The sequence below is a fragment of the Osmerus mordax genome, chromosome 23 (assembly GCF_038355195.1).
Source record: "Osmerus mordax isolate fOsmMor3 chromosome 23, fOsmMor3.pri, whole genome shotgun sequence".
In the NCBI taxonomy this organism is placed as follows: domain Eukaryota; kingdom Metazoa; phylum Chordata; class Actinopteri; order Osmeriformes; family Osmeridae; genus Osmerus; species Osmerus mordax.
The window spans coordinates 10,962,606-10,986,697 of NC_090072.1; the positions used below are offsets into that span (position 1 = coordinate 10,962,606).

General features: G+C 50.3%; 1 protein-coding gene, 1 non-coding gene and 1 pseudogene across 2 annotated transcripts; all 3 read left to right on the forward strand.

Moving 5' to 3' along the window:
• The first annotated feature begins 286 nt into the window (after nt 1–286).
• Nucleotides 287–1,593, forward strand: LOC136967448 (uncharacterized). The gene is given in 2 exon segments (XM_067261227.1): nt 287–709; nt 712–1,593. Coding segments are annotated over 2 exon segments (1,305 nt in total).
• Nucleotides 1,594–12,716: 11,123 nt separating this feature from the next.
• Nucleotides 12,717–12,895, forward strand: LOC136932219 (U2 spliceosomal RNA; annotated as a pseudogene).
• A 661-nt stretch (nt 12,896–13,556) lies between these two features.
• On the forward strand, nt 13,557–13,674 carry LOC136932425 (U5 spliceosomal RNA). The gene has a single exon (XR_010874715.1). It is a non-coding gene; the product is annotated as a U5 spliceosomal RNA (small nuclear RNA).
• The last annotated feature ends 10,418 nt before the right edge of the window (nt 13,675–24,092 follow it).

Below are 24,092 nucleotides of genomic sequence, written 5' to 3' on the forward strand. Positions count from 1 at the left end.
ACCGCAACAACGACAGGACAGAAAGACACGACAACCGGAATGACCCGCCTGGAATTCAGCAGAGCCGTACTCCAACGAGGTATGGGCTTTGTGCCGAACGACCTCAACTGCCTGGTGAAACCACCCTCAACCCCCAACACCTTTGAGGTCAGTTTCAAAACACCACAACTGTTAGAGCAATTCTGGACCATGTACCGCCAAAACAAAAATAACCCGCCCTTCAGTCATCTCCACACAGAACCACTTTCAGACAGGGAAAACAAAGTAGTCACCATCCAATTCCATAATGAAGCTGTGCAGGAGTACGACGTGGAGGTTTGGCTGCGCCGCTATGCCCGCGTCAACTCTGGAGCGAGGAGGGTCCTGGACGAGGATGGAGTGTGGAACGGGGCACGGAAATGGCTGGTCCAGCTCACACCGGATCCATCAGCGGTGGGCGGTGTCCAACACATCCCCAGTACCATCAACCTGGGGAACCACAGGGGCACCGTCCACTACTACGGTATGCCCAAATTGTGCAGGACCTGCGGCCACCTTGGACATCTGGCCGCGGCCTGCACAAAGATCATCTGCCGCATCTGTAGAGGGGAACACCCCACGGCGGCGTGCACCCACACACGCCCCTGCAACCTGTGTGGGCTTCAGGGACACCTCTACAGAGACTGCCCCCAGTCCTACGCCAATAAAACCAGGAGACCGGCCACTACCACCACTACGGCAGCTCCACCGACTCCCCCCCCCCCTACCCCTGACCCCCCCAACCCCCCTACCCCTGACCCCCCCCCTTCAGACTCCTCCACACCCCCCCTTTTCATCATTACGGATCCCGACCCGGTTCCTGACTCCCCCACCAACCCCACCCCCGACCCAAAGACCGACATCCTACCACCGGGGGCAGTCTCCCCCCCACCGACACAATTAGGCCTACTGGACCCTCAGACAGACATACCCATCCCTCTCCAACCGACACCCGTCACGACAAATCAGCCAACATTACAGGACTCTGACTCCACTGACATGACTTCCCCGATATACTTACCCATACGCACCTCCACCCCTGCCGGGTCGGTAACCGTAAGGGAGCCGGCCCTGGTAGGGATTGTCACCCCCCACGACTTACCCCCACATTCCCAGTCACTGTACAACGAGAACAGCAACAACACACCGCCCACAGACTGGAACCAAGTCGTTCTGAAGAGGAAACGTAAAACCATCACTGCGACCTCCGAAGACGACTCCACCTCGACATCCGACTCCCCCTCCCCCCCGGAACCACCACCAAAGCCTCCAGGCCCCCCTCCCCCCCCCCCTCCTCCCCTTCCCCCACGTCCCCGCCCTTGCCCCAAGTCCAGACGCCAACCCCCCACAGCAGTCTCTGAGCCCACACAGGATCAGACCAGCCAGCCCCGGCCCACCCAAGGACCCTCCGTGCCGGCCGAACCTCCACCACCAGGCAGACGGTGGGGGGACGACGAAGCCGTGAGCAACCAGGGGGAGGTGCCCCATCCGGACTACGCACAGGAGGCCATCAGGAACCTCCAAATCATCGCCACAGGAATCGCCGGACCCGTCAAACCATCACAATCACCATGACCATCACAATAACATCACTCAACACCCGCAGCATGTTACAACAGGAGAAGAGGGCAACCGTTTTCAGACACCTCTCAACACAACCGGCCGACATCTACCTCCTCCAGGAGTGTGCCATTCCCTACAAAGGGATGGATGCACTTCTGGAGGGGGAGTGGACTCGGGGAGACTCTCTCTGGTCAGGTTCCAACACGGCCAGAGCGGACGGGGTCGGGATGTTGGTGGCCAATCCATTCCTCCGACAAACCAGCCATCGAGTCGTCGAGAGCGGGCGGATCATGGCCGTCGACCTGGAGGTCCGGGGTTCCCCGCTCAGGGTCATCAACATCTACGGCCCCACCAGCGTCGCAGAGAGGGTCTCCCTCTACGCCAAGCTCCGACCTCTCCTGATGACCCCCATGCCAGTAGTGGTAGGGGGCGACTTCAACTGCGCTCTGAGGGACGAGGATCGGAGCAAACCCAGGAAGGACAGATCCACCACAGCACTACAGGACATAATCAACGACTTCTCCCTGGTGGACGTCGGCGGCACCTCCCCCCCAACACACACGTGGGTGAGATCCTCGGGCTCTGCCTCTTCAAGGATCGACATGTTCTTGCTCTCGCCAGGCCTGGGAGTGTGTTCCTTCAAGACCCAGGCGACGCACTTCTCAGACCACAGGATGCTGACCGTGACCCTGCGATGGGAGGGGCCAGCCAGACCAACGAGGGGGCCCTGGAGGATGAACACATCGGCACTCCAGGACCCCTCCACTAGCCACTCCTTCTCCAGGCGCTACCTGGAGTGGAGGACCCTGAAGGAACTATTTACATCCCCGATAGAGTGGTGGGAAATGGTTAAGTCCCGGGTCAAGGGGTTCTTCGGAGGGGTGGGAAGGAGGAAGGCTAGGGAACAAAGGGCCCGTTTTCACCACCACAACGAGGCCCTACAACGCCTTAGCCTCCTCCAACTCAGAGGATTCGACGTGACCCGGGAGCTGTCAGAGACCAAGGAACATCTGGCCACACTCTATCGGGAAGAACAGGAGAGGAAGACCTTCAGGGATAAACTCCGGGGCCTGGAGGAGGAGGAGAAATGCACAAGATCTTTTTTCCGCAGGGCACGGTCCAAACAACAAGGCATCCTGTCCCTCTATAACTCCAGCGGCCAGACCGTCACGGACAGCGACAACATCAGGGAGGTGACCGAGGAGTTCTACGGCCGGCTGTTTGACACCAAGCCGGCAGACGGGGCTCTGGCGGAAACCTTCCTCGACGGTCTGGACCAAATCAAAGAGGGGGGCGAGAGCGAGGAACCAGAGCTGAGCCTGGAGGAGCTCACCCGGGCCGTGCACTCCATGAACACCCGGAAGGCCCCGGGACCGGACGGGATCCCGGCGGAATTCTACCAGGCCTTCTGGGAACTCATCAAGGGCGATCTGGCCCAGGTCCTCCGGGCAGTCTACAGGGAAAGGAGGCTAGGAGAATCAATGCGACAGAGTACAGTTACACTAATACCCAAGAAGGGGGACCTCAAGGACCTTCGGAACTGGCGCCCCATCAACCTCCTCTGTTCGGACTACAAGATTCTCACGAAGGCCCTCATGTGGCGCTTCCAAACACACCTCCCCACAGTCATCAACCCGGACCAGACCTGCGGCGTCCCCGGAAGGTCCATCAACGACAACTTGCTCCTGGTGAGAGACCTCATCTTCCACTCCCAGGAGCGGAGGTCCCCCTTCGCGCTCCTCTGCCTCGACCAAGAGAAGGCCTTCGACCGGGTAAGCCATGGCTTCCTGCAGGAGGTGCTAGGGAGGATGAACTTCCCACAACACCTCATCCACTGGACCAGGCTCTGCTACAACAACATCACGAGCAGAGTCCTGGTCAACAAACAGCTCACAGACCCCTTTCCTATCCGGTCTGGGGTCAGACAAGGATGCCCCCTAGCACCCCTGCTGTACGTCATCTACCTGGAGCCTTTCCTCCGTAAAATCAGAGCTACACACACCATCCAGGGTTATCACCTCCCGGGGGCCCAGGGAGAGAGGCTTCAGGTGGTGGCGTACATGGACGACATCACCATCGTCGGCACGGATAGTCGGTCCATCGCCGCGGCAACGAAGGTGGTGGACGACTACTGTGCAGCCACTGGCGCCCTGGTCAATCGAGGTAAGAGCGAACTGTACCTGTCGCAACACTGGAAAGAAGCGATGACCACCTCTTTCCCTGTAAAAACAGACAACATCAAGCTGCTCGGAGTCACCTATCAGAACAACGGGAAAGGGACCCTGACCTGGGCCAACACCATCAGTCAAGCCAAGCAGAAGATCGCCCAATGGAGTGCGCGGTCCCTCACAATAACGGGTAAGATCCTGATCCTGAAGGCAATAATCCTCCCCATTCTCCTCTATGTCGGTAGGGTGTTTCCCCCGGACAGGGTGACGAGCAAGACCATCGAGCGGCTGATGTTCACCTTTGTCTGGGGGAGCAACATGGAGCGCTTGAAGAGGACCATCATGTACAGCGCAGAGGAGAAGGGGGGGAAGGGGGTCCCAGACATCCTCAACATCATAAGGGCACAGGGCCTCTCCCAACTGGTCACAAATATCCATAAACCGGACAGGAAGGCAGGAGCCTTTGAGAGGTACTTCGCCACACCCATACTCAGAGCACTCCGTATCACCAACACCACCATCAACCACACTGTGCCCTACTGCTGGGACCCCCCGAAAGTATACAAGGAGTGGAAGAACTTTGCCTTCAGGACGGGTCTGCCCGCAGCCGGCCTGGCCTCCTGGAAATACAAGGACATCATGGCACACATCAGAGGGAAGGACAACATCACACCACCCAAGGCCAGGCCGGCCCTGGACATCCAACAGGTATGGAAAAACATTAGCCACAAGTGCATCAGCAATAAGCAAAAGGATTTAAACTGGTCAACTGCTCACGGCTGTCTCCCCACCAGAGAGTTCATGTACAGACGGCACATAGCCCGTACCGAGCTCTGCCCCCACGGTTGCACTGACACTGAAAACATTTACCATCTGTTTGTCAAGTGCACCGTGGCCAGGCGGGTCTGGGCCCTGTTTGTTCCCTCTGTCTCCCTCTACAGGAACATCATCTTGCCTCGCTTGGCGGCGGACGACATCCTGTTCGGTCCTCCGGGAGGCTGCACGACCCCCCGCCTACAACATCAGTGGAGGATCGTCAGCGCCGTCAAGCAGGTGATATGGGAGACAAGGAACATCAGGGTCTACCATAAACAGGACCAACCTCTCACCGTCCAGAGGAGGAGAATCACTCTCCTCCTCAGGGACTACGCCATCCTGGACTTCAAACACCACCCGGACACCGCCAGAGACACATGGGGGGTTGAAAGGTGGAAGGACGTGTCCATCTAGCTCAGCCCCCCATGCCACCACATCGCCACACCAGCTCTGCACTTCGCCCTCCGTCCCCGAAGGCCAGACGGCGTTCCCCGTTCAACACCCTCATCGCCCCCAACACCACCACCTTCCGGGCAGCCACCACTTCACCCGTTCCGGCACCAAGCCCGAAGACCCGGGGGCACCAACACCTGCCCCCAGTACGAGGGTCCGGAGAGGAGAAACCCACCAGGCTCAATGGGAAGTACACGAAACATTACACCTGCACCCCAGTATCCTTCCTCACCCCCTTCCTTCCTCCCCTCTCCACCATCTCCCCCTATCACCTCACAGGGTTCCAGTTGGCCACATCAGCCCAGCAGCAACATCCTCCACCCCTCAAGGACCGGTCAACCCCCCCACCCCATCTGCTGCAGCACCTGGAACCCTCCTCCCTGGACCCCCGAAAAGGACACTACAGCCCCCCCCCCCCCCCCCCGGCACAAGGACAAGCCCCCCCCCCCCCCCCCATCTCATCAAGAAGACTGGCCCCTCCGCCCCCCCTTTTTTCACCCATACACCCCACCCTACTTACCCGGACACCACAGGGCACACTGCACCGCACCTGGACTGGGCCCGAACTGCAGCACCCCCAACCATCCCTGGAGGAGGGGATACCCCCTCGAATGGCTCCTCCCGAGGTTTCTTCGAAATTTTCTCAAAAGAGTTTTTGTGAGGAGTTTTTCCTCGCTTTCTTGGAGGGTTTTAGGTTGGCGCAGGGAGGGCCCACACTCTGGTGAAAGATTAATGAGTTTTTGAGGTAATTGTCATTGGGTGATTGGATATGTTTTGTATTATTTGCATTGGGTGAAATGTGGTGGAAGTTATAACATGTATTTGTAAATATTTGTTTTTAATTTTGGTAAAACCAATAAATACGTAAAATTTTACTAAAGACTTCCGTGGAGGGGAGCGCCGACGAGTGGAACGTGGTATTTTTGGGAGGCTTTGCCCGAGGGAGGGCAGAGCCTGATGGACGTGTGACAAAAGCAGGGTGAGGTTGGCTTTGGGGTTAGGTGCGTGCCTGCGGGTAAGGCAGGTTTTGTCTTTGCTTCTTCTGTAGCTGTTTCAATTCTGTTGCCTTTTCCTTGGCTTTCCGCTTCCGTCCCTGCTTGTCCTGCGGCTTTTGGCCTGGGCTTTCCGCTTCCGTGGTCCCTGCTTGTCCTGCGGCTTTTGGCCTGGGCTTTCCGCTTCCGTGGTCCCTGCTTGTCCTGCGGCTTTTGGCCTGGGCTTTCCGCTTCCGTCCCTGCTTGTCCTGCGGCTTTTGGCCTGGGCTTTCCGCTTCCGTGGTCCCTGCTTGTCCTGCGGCTTTTGGCCTCGGCTTTCCGCTTCCGTCCCTGCTTGTCCTGCGGCTTTTGGCCTGGGCTTTCCGCTTCCGTGGTCCCTGCTTGTCCTGCGGCTTTTGGCCTCGGCTCTCCGCTTCCGTGGTTTCGGCCGTTCTCGGTGTGGTGACCGAGCGGCCCAGGTGGTGCACGGAGGGTCCGCGCGCCGGGGGCGTCCGATAATGCGGTCATCGCTTCTCGGCCTTTTGGTTGAGATCAAGAGCAGTATCGAGTAACATCGATACTAATCGAAATCTCACCTTGGGCCGTGGGCGATCGACCGGCCGGTGGGCGTTACCCTTTTCAGTTGGTGTTTGTCCTTATCATTTTGAATTTGATTTGTCTTGATACTGTGTTTGATTTCTGTCTCTGTCCTTGTTCCCAGGTCCACAGACGGTTGCCGGAGCCAGTGCTGGAGGAGGAGTCACTCACCGGAAATTTCCATTCTTCCACTGGCCTAGCCCAGTGCTAGGCCAGGTGAGTGCCTCCAAGGCCAGTACTTTTCCGGTCCCCCTGTGGGCCTTGTCTTGTGTTTGTGTAGTTTAGCCTGTTTTTTTTGTTTATCTTCTTGTTTGTTTTGTGTGTCCTATTTGTTTAAATATTGTTAGGTGTTTCCTTTCTGTCTTGTTTTAGTAGTTTGTCCATAGCTTGTTTGTCCATAGTCTTTTTGTGAGTTTTAGTGTTTGTTTGGTGTAGCCTAGCCACCAATCCTTGATTGGTGGCAGGTGTGTCTTGTTAGTGTGAGTGTTTGTCTCAGTAGTTTTCCGTTTGGTGTATTCTTTTATTCTTGTCTTGTGTTTTTGTGTATTGTCTAAGTGTATTTGTGGTTAATTTCTTTTGGCCGGTCTTTTCAGTTGCTTTTACTTTGTTGATTTGGTTTTTGGTGGGGTGTTTGTGTAGTCCAGTTCAGTGTTTGTTACCCTCCATTGTATTGTTAGTGTCCCCCCCCCCCCCCCCCCTCCATCCCCTCCCCTATCCCCCCCCCCCCACACCAGTGTTTGTCTCTCCCCTACCCTCTTGTGTTGGTGTTCCCTCCCCCCCCCCTCCTGTTCCCTCTTGCTGTGTCACCCCCCCCCCCCCCCCCCCCACGTGTCTGATTGTTTTTTGTTCAGTGTTGTTCGTGCCTCCAAAATGTCGGCCGCTCGTGCTGGCATGAGGAGGCACAACAGTGTCCGTTTTTTGTTCAAGGTGGTGGGTGGAGTGAAGGTGGAGATGTCCAGGTTGGACTTCTCAAGAAAGGTGCTGCAGAAGCTGCTCAGGTTCTCGCCGGCCGAGCTGAACTGCATCGTGGCCTTGCCTGCTGGGCAGGGCTTCGATGTCAGCTTCAGCACGGCCATGGTACTGAAAGAATTCTGGACACGTTTCGAGGTGAGCAAAGATCAAGTTACCCAAACGTTCTGCGTGGAAAAACTGACTGACAACACCTTGAAAGTGGTGATTGTCAGGATGTTTAATGAAACTGTGAACCCCGAGGATATCTGTGTCTGGTTGAAAAGGTACTGCACAGTTAAAGGGGTTCCAGTTAGAGTGAAGGATCTGGATGGCATATGGAATGGAGCTTGGAGAGTGCCCATCCAGCAGGTTCCAGATCCGACAGGTTTTGAAGGACTGAGGCAGTTACCCTCAATCATAGTGTTGGGGGAGAACAGGGGTTTCGTGCACTACATGGGACAGCCAAAGCTATGCAGAAAGTGCATGAAGCATGGGCACCTCGCGGAGGCGTGCCAGGAGGTGGTTTGCGGAAAATGTCGGGAGATCGGGCACGTCTTCGCGGAGTGCCCAAATGGGAGAGCTTGCAACTTGTGTGGCGAGCTCTCCCACCTGTTCAGAGACTGTCCTCAGTCCTTCGCCAACAAGCTCCGGGCGGCCAGGGCGCCCGTGGAGCCGATGGGACCAGCCACAGAGGAGAGAGTGGTGGTGGAGGTGGTGGAAGGGGAAAAGGAAGTGGCAAAGAGAACGGTCCCTGTTTTAAATATTTTAGACCAGGAGGCCGAGCACGGGAGGCGGGAGGAGCGCGTAGAGGAGGAAGAGAGCCCAGGAGAGGCCGACAAGGTCACCTCCTCCTCCTCCTCCTCCAACTCCCGTGACTCGGCCGAAAGTGAGGTTTTAATGCAGTGTGGCCAACTCCCGGCGGGGGAAAAACATAAAGATCTGTCCGCTGACATCGATCACGCCGGGAAGAGGGGGAGGCCCGAAGTGAGCTCTGAAGAGTCAGATTCCTCTTCCAGGGTATTTCCTTCCAGCTCTCCGAACCAACTGTCCTTTTTAACTGTGAACCTGGTCACATCGTCCCCTAAGGAGAGCTCGGGCCTCCCCCAACGAAAGAAAAAGAAGGCCAAGAGTGAGCAGAATAGTGTGGAGGTCACCTAGATCTGTTTTTAGTGCTTGTTTTATTTGCTGATTATTGTCTCTCTGTTTTATTGGTTTTATTTGATCACCTTTTTAGACCCAACCCCCCTCCCTGTTTTTAGTAATGCACACGTCCCTTTTAACCCCCTTCACCCTTTTTATGGCGCTCACTTTTACCACTCTTAATGTAAGATCGATTAAGTCGAGTTTTAGAGCCCAGTCCATTTTAACCTTTTTAAGCACTGTTCAGACAGACATTGTTTTAATTCAGGAGTGTGGACTGCCTTTTAAAACTTTTTACCAACAGTGGGAAAATAAGTGGAGCCAAGGACCCTCGGTGTGGAGTGGGTCAAACAATAATAAGAATGACGGAGTGGCGGTTTTAATAAAAAATGCACACATCTTGGTGAAGGGGAGCACGGTTTTACATAACGGACGCATGCTTTTACTACATTTGAACTTTTTAGGGAAGGATTTTAAATTGATAAATGTGTATGGTTTTAGCGGGAAAAATGAGAGGTGTGACCTTTTAGAAGATCTGCAGTCCCACCTGCTAGGGAGGGATCCCCTGGTGGTAGGAGGGGATTTTAACTGTGTTTTATCAAGAAGAGATAGGAGAGGAGCTGGGGAACTTTTTAAAGTAGACAGATCGTCGGTTTTATTACACGGACTTTGTAGGGATTTTAAACTAGTTGACTGTTTTAGATCCCTGCATCCTAGAGAGGAGGGCTTTACCTGGTTCAGTGGTGATGGCACCAAAGCCTCTCGCATCGACTACTTACTGACCCGGGACGCCCCCCCAACCGATGCTAGATTAACCCCGGTATTCTTTTCGGACCACTGTATGCTCACGTGCACCCTTTCACTGACCTCAGGTGTGACGGTAGGGAAGGGTCTGTGGAAACTGAACTGCTCCCTGTTGGAGGACGAGGGAATAACAAGGTCGTACAGGGAGCGGTTCAGGGACTGGCAGACCCTTCAGGACATGTTCGAAACACGAGCACAGTGGTGGGAGATGGTAAAACACAGGACACAGACTTTTTTTAAGCAAAAAGGGAGGGAAAAAAGAAGGAAAGCAGAGAGACGCATGGTGGGACTGCAGAAAAGGCTAGAGAGGTATTTTAAACTTACACAGCAAGGGTTGGATTTTAACGACGAAATAAGAGAGGTGAAAAAGGAAATGGTTTTAATGGCGGAGGAGGTAAGTAGAGGTGTGATTTTAAGAAGTAAAGAGAGAGACCTGGAGGAAGGAGAGAAATGCTCCAGGTACTTTTTTAAGAAAATCATCAGCAAAAGCAACGTTTTAACAAGCATGAAGGACAAAGATGGGTTTTTAAAAACAGACACAAAAAATATTACAAAGGTGGTGGAGGACTTTTATGAAGAGTTGTTTAGTGAAAAAGAAGTTTTTAATCACGTCATGGACGAGGTTTTAAGCTTTTTAGATAAAACAGTCGTAGACACCGTGCTTTTATCCCAGGATTTTACCCTTTTAGAAATAGACAAGAACATCACGTGTTTTAAAAAGGGGAAATCCCCAGGTGAGGACGGGCTCCCCCTGGAATTTTATCTAACCTTTTGGGATATTTTAAGACACGACTTGTTGACTGTTTTTAAGGACTTTGAACGACTCGACCGACTACCTGACAGTTTTAGAGTGGGCATTGTGTCCCTTTTATTCAAGAAAAATGACAAGACGGACCTCAAGAACTGGCGACCTATCACTCTTTTAAATGTTGACTGTAAACTTTTTAGCAAGATTTTAACCTCCCGTATGTCTTGTGTTTTAGGGGACTTGATCCACCCGGATCAAGCCTGTGCCATCCCGGGAAGGAGGATCACGGACAGCCTGGTACTGATCAGAGACGCCATCTGTTTTGCGAGAGACAGAAACATTCGGCTAGTAGTCCTAAATTTAGATTTTGAGAAAGCCTTTGATCGGGTCTCGCACCAGTACCTTTTCAAGGTACTGCAAAAACTGGGGTTTCCCGGGAGATTTCTAGCTTGGGTGGGATTGCTGTACGGGGACATTACCAGCAAAATCCTCGTTAATGGGTTCTTATCCAAAGCAGTGGAAGTGAACTGCGGCGTCCGTCAGGGGTGTCCTCTATCCCCCTTACTCTATGTCTGCTGTATAGAGCCGCTGGCGCAGATCTTGAGAAGGGACCAACTCATTTGTGGGTTGGGGATCCCGGGGACTGGGGGACTGACTGCCAAGTGCATTTTATACATGGACGACATTAATATTTTATGCACTGACCTTTTATCCGTGGACAGGACCCTGGACCGGACAGACTGGTTTGGCCTCGCTTCGGGTGCCAAACTTAACAGGGACAAGACTGAGGGAAGACTTTTTGGGCCGTGGGGAGGGACAGACATGACTAGGCTTCCTATGACGACGACCCAGACCGACCTCCGCATCCTTGGGGTACAGTTCGACCGGGAGGGGGGAGGGAGCGGAAACTGGGTGGGTGTACTGACAAAAACCCGACAGAAACTGACGTTCTGGGGACTCAGACGACTGACGATTGAGGGCAAGGTTTTAATCATTAAAGCAGTGATTTTACCCTTGCTCTTGTTAATCTGTTCTGTTTTTATCCCCCCCAGACCCATTCTTTTAGCCCTCGACAGGATGGTGTTTTATTTCATCTGGGGGTCCAAGTGGGAGCGCCTGAAACGCGAAGTGATGAAAAAGGCCCCACGAAACGGAGGAAAAGGACTCCCGGATTTTAAACTGTTTTTAGGGGGCCGGTACACCGCACTCCACCTGGCACTGGCGACGACCCCATCCGGAAACCACAAGACCGCGGCCCTGGCCAGATTCTGGATGGGGTCCTACCTCAGGCACCTGCAGTGGATCCCGACAGACCTGAGGACGCCAGTGTCTTTTAACCTCCCCCCGGCCTACCTTTTTATTAAGACGTTTTTAAAAACACACATTTTAGAGAAGGAACCACTCACCGTTTTAACCAAACACCGCTCTGTTCTTTCTCTTGTGCAGGAACGGGAGGAAGTGAGCCGAGTGCGCCGACTCGCCCTGGGTGAGTCGGCCACGGTCTGGCGGAATGTGAGCCACCCTGCCCTGCTGAACAGGCACCGAGACCTCTCCTGGATGGTGGCCCATGAGATCCTCCCGGTCAGAGCCGTCATGCACTCCCGGAGACTGGCGACAACATCCAGGTGCCCACGGCCGACTTGTGGCGGAGAGGAGACCGTGAGGCACCTGCTCTGGGAGTGCAGTGCCGCCCGGGACCTGTGGATCCTAGCGGGGCCCCTGTTGAACCCGTGCCTGCCAGCAGGGGAGGTCCTAAACGCACAGCTGGTGCTCTACGGGGTGAGCCAGAGAACCATGACATCTGGACAGTTCCGCCAACTCTGGCTCACCCTGACGTGCTTCAAGGAAGCCCTCTGGACCTCCAGAAACCTGCTGGCGGGGAAGCGCGTGGAGCTGTCCACCCAGGCAGCGGCGGAACTGGCTGCAGGGACCCTCGGGTGGTACAGCCCACGCGCCATACGGAAGGGGCCCCCACCCACGTGAAGTGGTCCGGGCGGCAGCGGCCTGGCTGCGCCGGAATGGCTGCCTAGGTTGAGGATCTCCGCTGGGCCCCGGAGGGAGGGTGACTCGGTGGCTTGTTCAGCGGGGCAGTTGGATGTGAGCCAGACAGACTCACCCCGGTCCTGCACAACTGAAGAACAGAACTTTTAAACACACCCACACACTCACACAGACACACACGTGCACACACACACACACACATAGCCACATACACACACCACACTTTTAATGACACATTGTAAAACATTCCTTTAAAAATGTCTTAATTGAAGTGTACATCCTTTTTATGGCCTTTTAACACTGCTGTATTCATATGATTTGTTTTAGCCGGCACTTTTTAAACACGACTTCGATTCAGTGCTTTTTATGTAAATACACCAGTGTTTTTACCCTTTTTTATGTCCTGTAAATGATGTACCTTTTAAAACACAAGAAAATACATGTAAAGTGATTTGTTTTTTAATGAGGTGTCAACGGTGAGAACCAATAAATATTTCGAAAGAAAGAAAAAATCTGTTCTTATCAGTTTAATATCTGATATGTCCTCCATGCGAGGACAACATATTAAACGGATTTTTGCAACAGGGAGTCGGAACAGGGGCTCGCTCCGTCCGCTCCGCGCATCGCCCCGGTATTGCAGCGTCTCCGGGAAGGGTGCAATCTTTCTAAGCGTGTCAAAGAGAAAAGGAGGGAGGGAAGGAGGGAATGTCTGAATGAGTGAGGTTTGGGGGAGAGGGGTTTAGGTTAGGGCTAGGGTTTTTGGGGTGAGGGTCAAAAAACCCTCAAAAGGGGGGGGCCCCCCAACAAAGCGGAACAAGCGATCCCTACCAAAAAAACGGGGTGAAAAGGGGGTGTGGGCGGAGCCCTGTCGGCCGGTGGTGTTTTCCCGCCCTTTTAGATATAAAAAAAAAAGAAAAAAAAAAAAAAAAAAAAGGGAGTGACTGAGTGAGTGAGTGAGTGACTGAGTGAGTGAGTGACAGAGAGAGAGAGAGAGCTGGCTGACATTCAGCGGGGCCGAGGTGAAAAACTGGAAGGCAATCGGAACGAGTTTTTTATCGCCGTGTCAGTCGACACCAACACGGAGTGGACTGGCTGGAAGGCGCATACGATAAACACGTACGGATCTTAATGGAGAAAAAGCCATCAATGAAATGGAGAAAGTGCGGTAAGGAAAGAAAAGCCAAGCGGGCGGGCCGAGCCCCTCTGCGGCCCGTGGCGTTTCCGCGCCTTTTTTTTCCCCGAGAAGGATGCGGTTCGCCCCCGCGGACGGGTGAGTCAGGGCCAACGGAGGGGTTGGGGGTAGGCCGTTTGGGTCGTTTCAAATCGACGCTCTGGTTCCCCTTCAGCACGCACAAGCCTTTCGCCTTTTACTAAAGACTTCCGTGGAGGGGAGCGCCGACGAGTGGAACGTGGTATTTTTGGGAGGCTTTGCCCGAGGGAGGGCAGAGCCTGATGGACGTGTGACAAAAGCAGGGTGAGGTTGGCTTTGGGGTTAGGTGCGTGCCTGCGGGTAAGGCAGGTTTTGTCTTTGCTTCTTCTGTAGCTGTTTCAATTCTGTTGCCTTTTCCTTGGCTTAGGGTTAGGGTTAGGGTTAGGGTTAGGGTTAGGGTTAGGGTTAGGGTTAGGTTTGGGTTAGGGTGGGGTTAAAAAGAAAAACTGGAGGGTCTTAAAGAGCGCGGGCCTATCATTTCTGTGTTTAAAAAAAAAAAAAGGGTTAGGGTTAGGGTTAGGGTTAGGGTTAGGGTTAGGTTTGTGAAAAGGTCTCAGCCCAATGTTGGACTGGAGTTGCACTGGCACAAGTCCTGTGTTTCTATTCAAAGATTTTTTGTCCCCAGAAAAGAAGGTGAAGAGGAGGATTATTATATTCACATCAAGGTAGGTATTCTAGTAGGTAAGTATCTAGGGTAAGTAAACAACTAAAATACCCCATACTTTGGATCTGTGTTGATCTTTTTTTCTTTTTTTGTCCTACAGGAACCCTTCTGCCCCCCACTGGTCATCACAGGTAAGTATCAAAGGTAAGTAGGTATGTGCATATATATACACTCTTTTCTGATTCCTGGTATTGTTAAAATAACTTTTTTTCTCTTTCCCCAGGAATCCCTCACCTCCCACCCGGAAGACAGCAGAGGGTATGCAACCTTTGGATGTTCATATTAATAAATCACTAATCCATAATTTTAGCATTCTTTCAGCGGTTTCCGTGGTCCAGAGAACTGGATCCCGTCCCGTCACCTGGAATTGGAGTTTATCCATCTCAGGTAACGTTTGAAAAGGAGATTTATTATCAATATAAAAGTTAAAAGCGTCAAATAATTTTTGCTGGTCCTTAGCCAACCTGTCTGAGAAATTAATGAATGGCACGTAGATAACAGCCTTGGGAAATTGTTTTTGACAAGTTTTCCAAAGCTGCTGCAGTTGCTTCACGGTGGTCGTGGGTTTCTGTCTGTCGAGACAGTTAACCATCCCCACTGACAGGATGACATGCTCTGTGTTAGAGTTTGGTGTCAACTTCTCTAGCACCCCCCTTAAATGATGGCAGTTCGCCCCTGGGAAACTGTCAACCTGGATAAAATCATCCTTAAAAGTAGGGATAGCCGAGAGATTATTGTCCCCCACCACCACTATGGGTTTCACCACGTCTAACTGCCAATCTTGTATTTTCCTCCAACAGGTCGGATGGATAACGGGCTCCTCTCGATGGAGGACCTTTGGCTGTGACTGGCTGAGGGCGTGACGGTAAGTAGGTTCCAGGGGAAGGGAAAGGGGGAGGGGGGAGGGGGGAGGGTTGGGGTGAGGTATAGGAGAGGGAGGGTTGGGGTTAGGATGTGGGATCAGGGAGGGGTTAAGTCCCCCTTCCACCATGGGGTTTGGGGAAGGGGGAGGATTAGATATAGGGAAGGGAGGGTTGGGGTTAGGGTTCAGGGTCAAGGTGGGGTTAGGACCCCTTATACCCACCATGGTGTCACTCAACCGCGTCAACAGCACTTTGGGAGGGAAACTGGTCTCCACTGTTGGGGGTGGGCTGGCAATAGTCGGGCTAATTGCCACCTCACTGCCACTACTGGGGGCAACTTGGACCCTCTCCCTCACAATTTCCGAGACCCCAGATGTAAAGTTCAGGGCCTCTTTAAAGGTAAGTAAGGTGGTTCCAATTGTGTTTAACCCATGTGACTGTTTAATGTTTTTTGTTTTCCCCACAGGAGATGTTCCAGACACCTCTGGAGTTCCCCTCATCCCTACCAAAGGTAAGTATCCATCCCCCTGGGTGACCACACTGGTAACGGAGTCCTCCTGTATTGGAGTTAGGACCCCCATATCCATGGATGCAGGCAATGGTGGGAAGTCCTCCGGACTCATCGGCCGGAGGGCTTGAGAAGATGGATTTTCTCCTGGAGAGGTGAGTAATTCCCGCAATGTTTTCACTGATGTTGTTGTGAATTTGCGTTTGTATCTCAACCTTCCCCAGCCCACCGCCACTCGAAAAGCCTCCTCATCCATCCCAGGTAAGTCACCCAGTAAAAAGACCAACATATCATCATAATGACACTTTAAAATTTCCAAGTTCCCCTCTAACCATTTGTTGGTGTTGATTTTCACCTTACTGGTGGTATTAAACGAGGGGGACGCAGGTTTAATAAAAGTTGTTAATTTATTAACCTGCCTCTGCATCCCTTTTGGACAGGATCCCTTGGAGATGGAATCATCCAGGATCTCTGTGTGATGCAGAGCTTGGAGAAGTTTAAAATAAATTTTGGCCAGTGGGACATTCAGGCATTTGGGTCTGTTTCTCCCGTTTCCTGTTTCTGTTGGTCCCACTTCCATGCTCCTTATAAAAAGTAAAACCGCTAAAATTGCTAAAAGTATTTCTAAAATGTCTCAATAAAATTGTTCAGACATCAATAAAATGCATCTATTGCCTATGGTATTTTCCTATTTAGTCCTTTTATTGCACATAGATTATTGGCCTTTAGAAAAGCCGGTCTAAAAAGAGCCCTTACTGCAAGGGTTATCTTTTTTTGCTCCAATGACACCTGTGCAGGGTGAAGATAGCCCCTTCCTTGGTCAGTCCCTATAGAACAGCACACTGTGCTTTTGAAAAAGAGGTTCCAAACCAGGAATAAGGTAAGTGCACCACACTCACACACACACACTCACCCCACACAAAGAGGGAACTGAGCCAACCAGGGTTCTCTCCCCTGCTCATAAAGTGCTGGGTGCAAAAATGTGCAACTGTTTGTTTAAAACAAAGGACTAAAAAAAGTTCAAAGATGGACTGGGTCCACTCTGAATAAAACCATAGATTAAAATGCACTCTAAAAGTTTTTGCCCCCCATAAAAGAATAAAAGAGTAAAAGAATAAAAGAAGGAGCTCCTAACGTTTCACCTTCATAAGGCTTCCTCAGAGGAGAACTGAGTTGGATGAGGCAGACAGGAAGTTAAGTAGTGGAAGAGGGGTGGGGGCTTGGCCACTTCCTGTGGTTTCTAATTGGCCAATCTGCCATACCCCTCTCACCCCCTCTTGTGTTCAATTAAGGCTTAATTAGGCCCAACACTTTCTTTGTAAAAGTTACCAGTTACTTAATTCCTATCTAAAACCTCAAAAAAATGGAGTAAAAGGGGAATTAAAAATATTATCAAAGAATAAAACACTGGACTAGGCTCTGGCTGGGTTAGGTTTGTGAAAAGGTCTCAGCCCAATGTTGGACTGGAGTTGCACTGGCACAAGTCCTGTGTTTCTATTCAAAGATTTTTTGTCCCCAGAAAAGAAGGTGAAGAGGAGGATTATTATATTCACATCAAGGTAGGTATTCTAGTAGGTAAGTATCTAGGGTAAGTAAACAACTAAAATACCCCATACTTTGGATCTGTGTTGATCTTTTTTTCTTTTTTTGTCCTACAGGAACCCTTCTGCCCCCCACTGGTCATCACAGGTAAGTATCAAAGGTAAGTAGGTATGTGCATATATATACACTCTTTTCTGATTCCTGGTATTGTTAAAATAACTTTTTTTCTCTTTCCCCAGGAATCCCTCACCTCCCACCCGGAAGACAGCAGAGGGTATGCAACCTTTGGATGTTCATATTAATAAATCACTAATCCATAATTTTAGCATTCTTTCAGCGGTTTCCGTGGTCCAGAGAACTGGATCCCGTCCCGTCACCTGGAATTGGAGTTTATCCATCTCAGGTAACGTTTGAAAAGGAGATTTATTATCAATATAAAAGTTAAAAGCGTCAAATAATTTTTGCTGGTCCTTAGCCAACCTGTCTGAGAAATTAATGAATGGCACGTAGATAACAGCCTTGGGAAATTGTTTTTGACAAGTTTTCCAAAGCTGCTGCAGTTGCTTCACGGTGGTCGTGGGTTTCTGTCTGTCGAGACAGTTAACCATCCCCACTGACAGGATGACATGCTCTGTGTTAGAGTTTGGTGTCAACTTCTCTAGCACCCCCCTTAAATGATGGCAGTTCGCCCCTGGGAAACTGTCAACCTGGATAAAATCATCCTTAAAAGTAGGGATAGCCGAGAGATTATTGTCCCCCACCACCACTATGGGTTTCACCACGTCTAACTGCCAATCTTGTATTTTCCTCCAACAGGTCGGATGGATAACGGGCTCCTCTCGATGGAGGACCTTTGGCTGTGACTGGCTGAGGGCGTGACGGTAAGTAGGTTCCAGGGGAAGGGAAAGGGGGAGGGGGGAGGGTTGGGGTGAGGTATAGGAGAGGGAGGGTTGGGGTTAGGATGTGGGATCAGGGAGGGGTTAAGTCCCCCTTCCACCATGGGGTTTGGGGAAGGGGGAGGATTAGATATAGGGAAGGGAGGGTTGGGGTTAGGGTTCAGGGTCAAGGTGGGGTTAGGACCCCTTATACCCACCATGGTGTCACTCAACCGCGTCAACAGCACTTTGGGAGGGAAACTGGTCTCCACTGTTGGGGGTGGGCTGGCAATAGTCGGGCTAATTGCCACCTCACTGCCACTACTGGGGGCAACTTGGACCCTCTCCCTCACAATTTCCGAGACCCCAGATGTAAAGTTCAGGGCCTCTTTAAAGGTAAGTAAGGTGGTTCCAATTGTGTTTAACCCATGTGACTGTTTAATGTTTTTTGTTTTCCCCACAGGAGATGTTCCAGACACCTCTGGAGTTCCCCTCATCCCTACCAAAGGTAAGTATCCATCCCCCTGGGTGACCACACTGGTAACGGAGTCCTCCTGTATTGGAGTTAGGACCCCCATATCCATGGATGCAGGCAATGGTGGGAAGTCCTCCGGACTCATCGGCCGGAGGGCTTGAGAAGATGGATTTTCTCCTGGAGAGGTGAGTAATTCCCGCAATGTTTTCACTGATGTTGTTGTGAATTTGCGTTTGTATCTCAACCTTCCCCAGCCCACCGCCACTCGAAAAGCCTCCTCATCCATCCCAGGTAAGTCACCCAGTAAAAAGACCAACATATCATCATAATGACACTTTAAAATTTCCAAGTTCCCCTCTAACCATTTGTTGGTGTTGATTTTCACCTTACTGGTGGTATTAAACGAGGGGGACGCAGGTTTAATAAAAGTTGTTAATTTATTAACCTGCCTCTGCATCCCTTTTGGACAGGATCCCTTGGAGATGGAATCATCCAGGATCTCTGTGTGATGCAGAGCTTGGAGAAGTTTAAAATAAATTTGGGCCAGTGGGACATTCAGGCATTTGGGTCTGTTTCTCCCGTTTCCTGTTTCTGTTGGTCCCACTTCCATGCTCCTTATAAAAAGTAAAACCGCTAAAATTGCTAAAAGTATTTCTAAAATGTCTCAATAAAATTGTTCAGACATCAATAAAATGCATCTATTGCCTATGGTATTTTCCTATTTAGTCCTTTTATTGCACATAGATTATTGGCCTTTAGAAAAGCCGGTCTAAAAAGAGCCCTTACTGCAAGGGTTATCTTTTTTTGCTCCAATGACACCTGTGCAGGGTGAAGATAGCCCCTTCCTTGGTCAGTCCCTATAGAACAGCACACTGTGCTTTTGAAAAAGAGGTTCCAAACCAGGAATAAGGTAAGTGCACCACACTCACACACACACACTCACCCCACACAAAGAGGGAACTGAGCCAACCAGGGTTCTCTCCCCTGCTCATAAAGTGCTGGGTGCAAAAATGTGCAACTGTTTGTTTAAAACAAAGGACTAAAAAAAGTTCAAAGATGGACTGGGTCCACTCTGAATAAAACCATAGATTAAAATGCACTCTAAAAGTTTTTGCCCCCCATAAAAGAATAAAAGAGTAAAAGAATAAAAGAAGGAGCTCCTAACGTTTCACCTTCATAAGGCTTCCTCAGAGGAGAACTGAGTTGGATGAGGCAGACAGGAAGTTAAGTAGTGGAAGAGGGGTGGGGGCTTGGCCACTTCCTGTGGTTTCTAATTGGCCAATCTGCCATACCCCTCTCACCCCCTCTTGTGTTCAATTAAGGCTTAATTAGGCCCAACACTTTCTTTGTAAAAGTTACCAGTTACTTAATTCCTATCTAAAACCTCAAAAAAATGGAGTAAAAGGGGAATTAAAAATATTATCAAAGAATAAAACACTGGACTAGGCTCTGGCTGGGTTAGGTTTGTGAAAAGGTCTCAGCCCAATGTTGGACTGGAGTTGCACTGGCACAAGTCCTGTGTTTCTATTCAAAGATTTTTTGTCCCCAGAAAAGAAGGTGAAGAGGAGGATTATTATATTCACATCAAGGTAGGTATTCTAGTAGGTAAGTATCTAGGGTAAGTAAACAACTAAAATACCCCATACTTTGGATCTGTGTTGATCTTTTTTTCTTTTTTTGTCCTACAGGAACCCTTCTGCCCCCCACTGGTCATCACAGGTAAGTATCAAAGGTAAGTAGGTATGTGCATATATATACACTCTTTTCTGATTCCTGGTATTGTTAAAATAACTTTTTTTCTCTTTCCCCAGGAATCCCTCACCTCCCACCCGGAAGACAGCAGAGGGTATGCAACCTTTGGATGTTCATATTAATAAATCACTAATCCATAATTTTAGCATTCTTTCAGCGGTTTCCGTGGTCCAGAGAACTGGATCCCGTCCCGTCACCTGGAATTGGAGTTTATCCATCTCAGGTAACGTTTGAAAAGGAGATTTATTATCAATATAAAAGTTAAAAGCGTCAAATAATTTTTGCTGGTCCTTAGCCAACCTGTCTGAGAAATTAATGAATGGCACGTAGATAACAGCCTTGGGAAATTGTTTTTGACAAGTTTTCCAAAGCTGCTGCAGTTGCTTCACGGTGGTCGTGGGTTTCTGTCTGTCGAGACAGTTAACCATCCCCACTGACAGGATGACATGCTCTGTGTTAGAGTTTGGTGTCAACTTCTCTAGCACCCCCCTTAAATGATGGCAGTTCGCCCCTGGGAAACTGTCAACCTGGATAAAATCATCCTTAAAAGTAGGGATAGCCGAGAGATTATTGTCCCCCACCACCACTATGGGTTTCACCACGTCTAACTGCCAATCTTGTATTTTCCTCCAACAGGTCGGATGGATAACGGGCTCCTCTCGATGGAGGACCTTTGGCTGTGACTGGCTGAGGGCGTGACGGTAAGTAGGTTCCAGGGGAAGGGAAAGGGGGAGGGGGGAGGGTTGGGGTGAGGTATAGGAGAGGGAGGGTTGGGGTTAGGATGTGGGATCAGGGAGGGGTTAAGTCCCCCTTCCACCATGGGGTTTGGGGAAGGGGGAGGATTAGATATAGGGAAGGGAGGGTTGGGGTTAGGGTTCAGGGTCAAGGTGGGGTTAGGACCCCTTATACCCACCATGGTGTCACTCAACCGCGTCAACAGCACTTTGGGAGGGAAACTGGTCTCCACTGTTGGGGGTGGGCTGGCAATAGTCGGGCTAATTGCCACCTCACTGCCACTACTGGGGGCAACTTGGACCCTCTCCCTCACAATTTCCGAGACCCCAGATGTAAAGTTCAGGGCCTCTTTAAAGGTAAGTAAGGTGGTTCCAATTGTGTTTAACCCATGTGACTGTTTAATGTTTTTTGTTTTCCCCACAGGAGATGTTCCAGACACCTCTGGAGTTCCCCTCATCCCTACCAAAGGTAAGTATCCATCCCCCTGGGTGACCACACTGGTAACGGAGTCCTCCTGTATTGGAGTTAGGACCCCCATATCCATGGATGCAGGCAATGGTGGGAAGTCCTCCGGACTCATCGGCCGGAGGGCTTGAGAAGATGGATTTTCTCCTGGAGAGGTGAGTAATTCCCGCAATGTTTTCACTGATGTTGTTGTGAATTTGCGTTTGTATCTCAACCTTCCCCAGCCCACCGCCACTCGAAAAGCCTCCTCATCCATCCCAGGTAAGTCACCCAGTAAAAAGACCAACATATCATCATAATGACACTTTAAAATTTCCAAGTTCCCCTCTAACCATTTGTTGGTGTTGATTTTCACCTTACTGGTGGTATTAAACGAGGGGGACGCAGGTTTAATAAAAGTTGTTAATTTATTAACCTGCCTCTGCATCCCTTTTGGACAGGATCCCTTGGAGATGGAATCATCCAGGATCTCTGTGTGATGCAGAGCTTGGAGAAGTTTAAAATAAATTTTGGCCAGTGGGACATTCAGGCATTTGGGTCTGTTTCTCCCGTTTCCTGTTTCTGTTGGTCCCACTTCCATGCTCCTTATAAAAAGTAAAACCGCTAAAATTGCTAAAAGTATTTCTAAAATGTCTCAATAAAATTGTTCAGACATCAATAAAATGCATCTATTGCCTATGGTATTTTCCTATTTAGTCCTTTTATTGCACATAGATTATTGGCCTTTAGAAAAGCCGGTCTAAAAAGAGCCCTTACTGCAAGGGTTATCTTTTTTTGCTCCAATGACACCTGTGCAGGGTGAAGATAGCCCCTTCCTTGGTCAGTCCCTATAGAACAGCACACTGTGCTTTTGAAAAAGAGGTTCCAAACCAGGAATAAGGTAAGTGCACCACACTCACACACACACACTCACCCCACACAAAGAGGGAACTGAGCCAACCAGGGTTCTCTCCCCTGCTCATAAAGTGCTGGGTGCAAAAATGTGCAACTGTTTGTTTAAAACAAAGGACTAAAAAAAGTTCAAAGATGGACTGGGTCCACTCTGAATAAAACCATAGATTAAAATGCACTCTAAAAGTTTTTGCCCCCCATAAAAGAATAAAAGAGTAAAAGAATAAAAGAAGGAGCTCCTAACGTTTCACCTTCATAAGGCTTCCTCAGAGGAGAACTGAGTTGGATGAGGCAGACAGGAAGTTAAGTAGTGGAAGAGGGGTGGGGGCTTGGCCACTTCCTGTGGTTTCTAATTGGCCAATCTGCCATACCCCTCTCACCCCCTCTTGTGTTCAATTAAGGCTTAATTAGGCCCAACACTTTCTTTGTAAAAGTTACCAGTTACTTAATTCCTATCTAAAACCTCAAAAAAATGGAGTAAAAGGGGAATTAAAAATATTATCAAAGAATAAAACACTGGACTAGGCTCTGGCTGGGTTAGGTTTGTGAAAAGGTCTCAGCCCAATGTTGGACTGGAGTTGCACTGGCACAAGTCCTGTGTTTCTATTCAAAGATTTTTTGTCCCCAGAAAAGAAGGTGAAGAGGAGGATTATTATATTCACATCAAGGTAGGTATTCTAGTAGGTAAGTATCTAGGGTAAGTAAACAACTAAAATACCCCATACTTTGGATCTGTGTTGATCTTTTTTTCTTTTTTTGTCCTACAGGAACCCTTCTGCCCCCCACTGGTCATCACAGGTAAGTATCAAAGGTAAGTAGGTATGTGCATATATATACACTCTTTTCTGATTCCTGGTATTGTTAAAATAACTTTTTTTCTCTTTCCCCAGGAATCCCTCACCTCCCACCCGGAAGACAGCAGAGGGTATGCAACCTTTGGATGTTCATATTAATAAATCACTAATCCATAATTTTAGCATTCTTTCAGCGGTTTCCGTGGTCCAGAGAACTGGATCCCGTCCCGTCACCTGGAATTGGAGTTTATCCATCTCAGGTAACGTTTGAAAAGGAGATTTATTATCAATATAAAAGTTAAAAGCGTCAAATAATTTTTGCTGGTCCTTAGCCAACCTGTCTGAGAAATTAATGAATGGCACGTAGATAACAGCCTTGGGAAATTGTTTTTGACAAGTTTTCCAAAGCTGCTGCAGTTGCTTCACGGTGGTCGTGGGTTTCTGTCTGTCGAGACAGTTAACCATCCCCACTGACAGGATGACATGCTCTGTGTTAGAGTTTGGTGTCAACTTCTCTAGCACCCCCCTTAAATGATGGCAGTTCGCCCCTGGGAAACTGTCAACCTGGATAAAATCATCCTTAAAAGTAGGGATAGCCGAGAGATTATTGTCCCCCACCACCACTATGGGTTTCACCACGTCTAACTGCCAATCTTGTATTTTCCTCCAACAGGTCGGATGGATAACGGGCTCCTCTCGATGGAGGACCTTTGGCTGTGACTGGCTGAGGGCGTGACGGTAAGTAGGTTCCAGGGGAAGGGAAAGGGGGAGGGGGGAGGGTTGGGGTGAGGTATAGGAGAGGGAGGGTTGGGGTTAGGATGTGGGATCAGGGAGGGGTTAAGTCCCCCTTCCACCATGGGGTTTGGGGAAGGGGGAGGATTAGATATAGGGAAGGGAGGGTTGGGGTTAGGGTTCAGGGTCAAGGTGGGGTTAGGACCCCTTATACCCACCATGGTGTCACTCAACCGCGTCAACAGCACTTTGGGAGGGAAACTGGTCTCCACTGTTGGGGGTGGGCTGGCAATAGTCGGGCTAATTGCCACCTCACTGCCACTACTGGGGGCAACTTGGACCCTCTCCCTCACAAT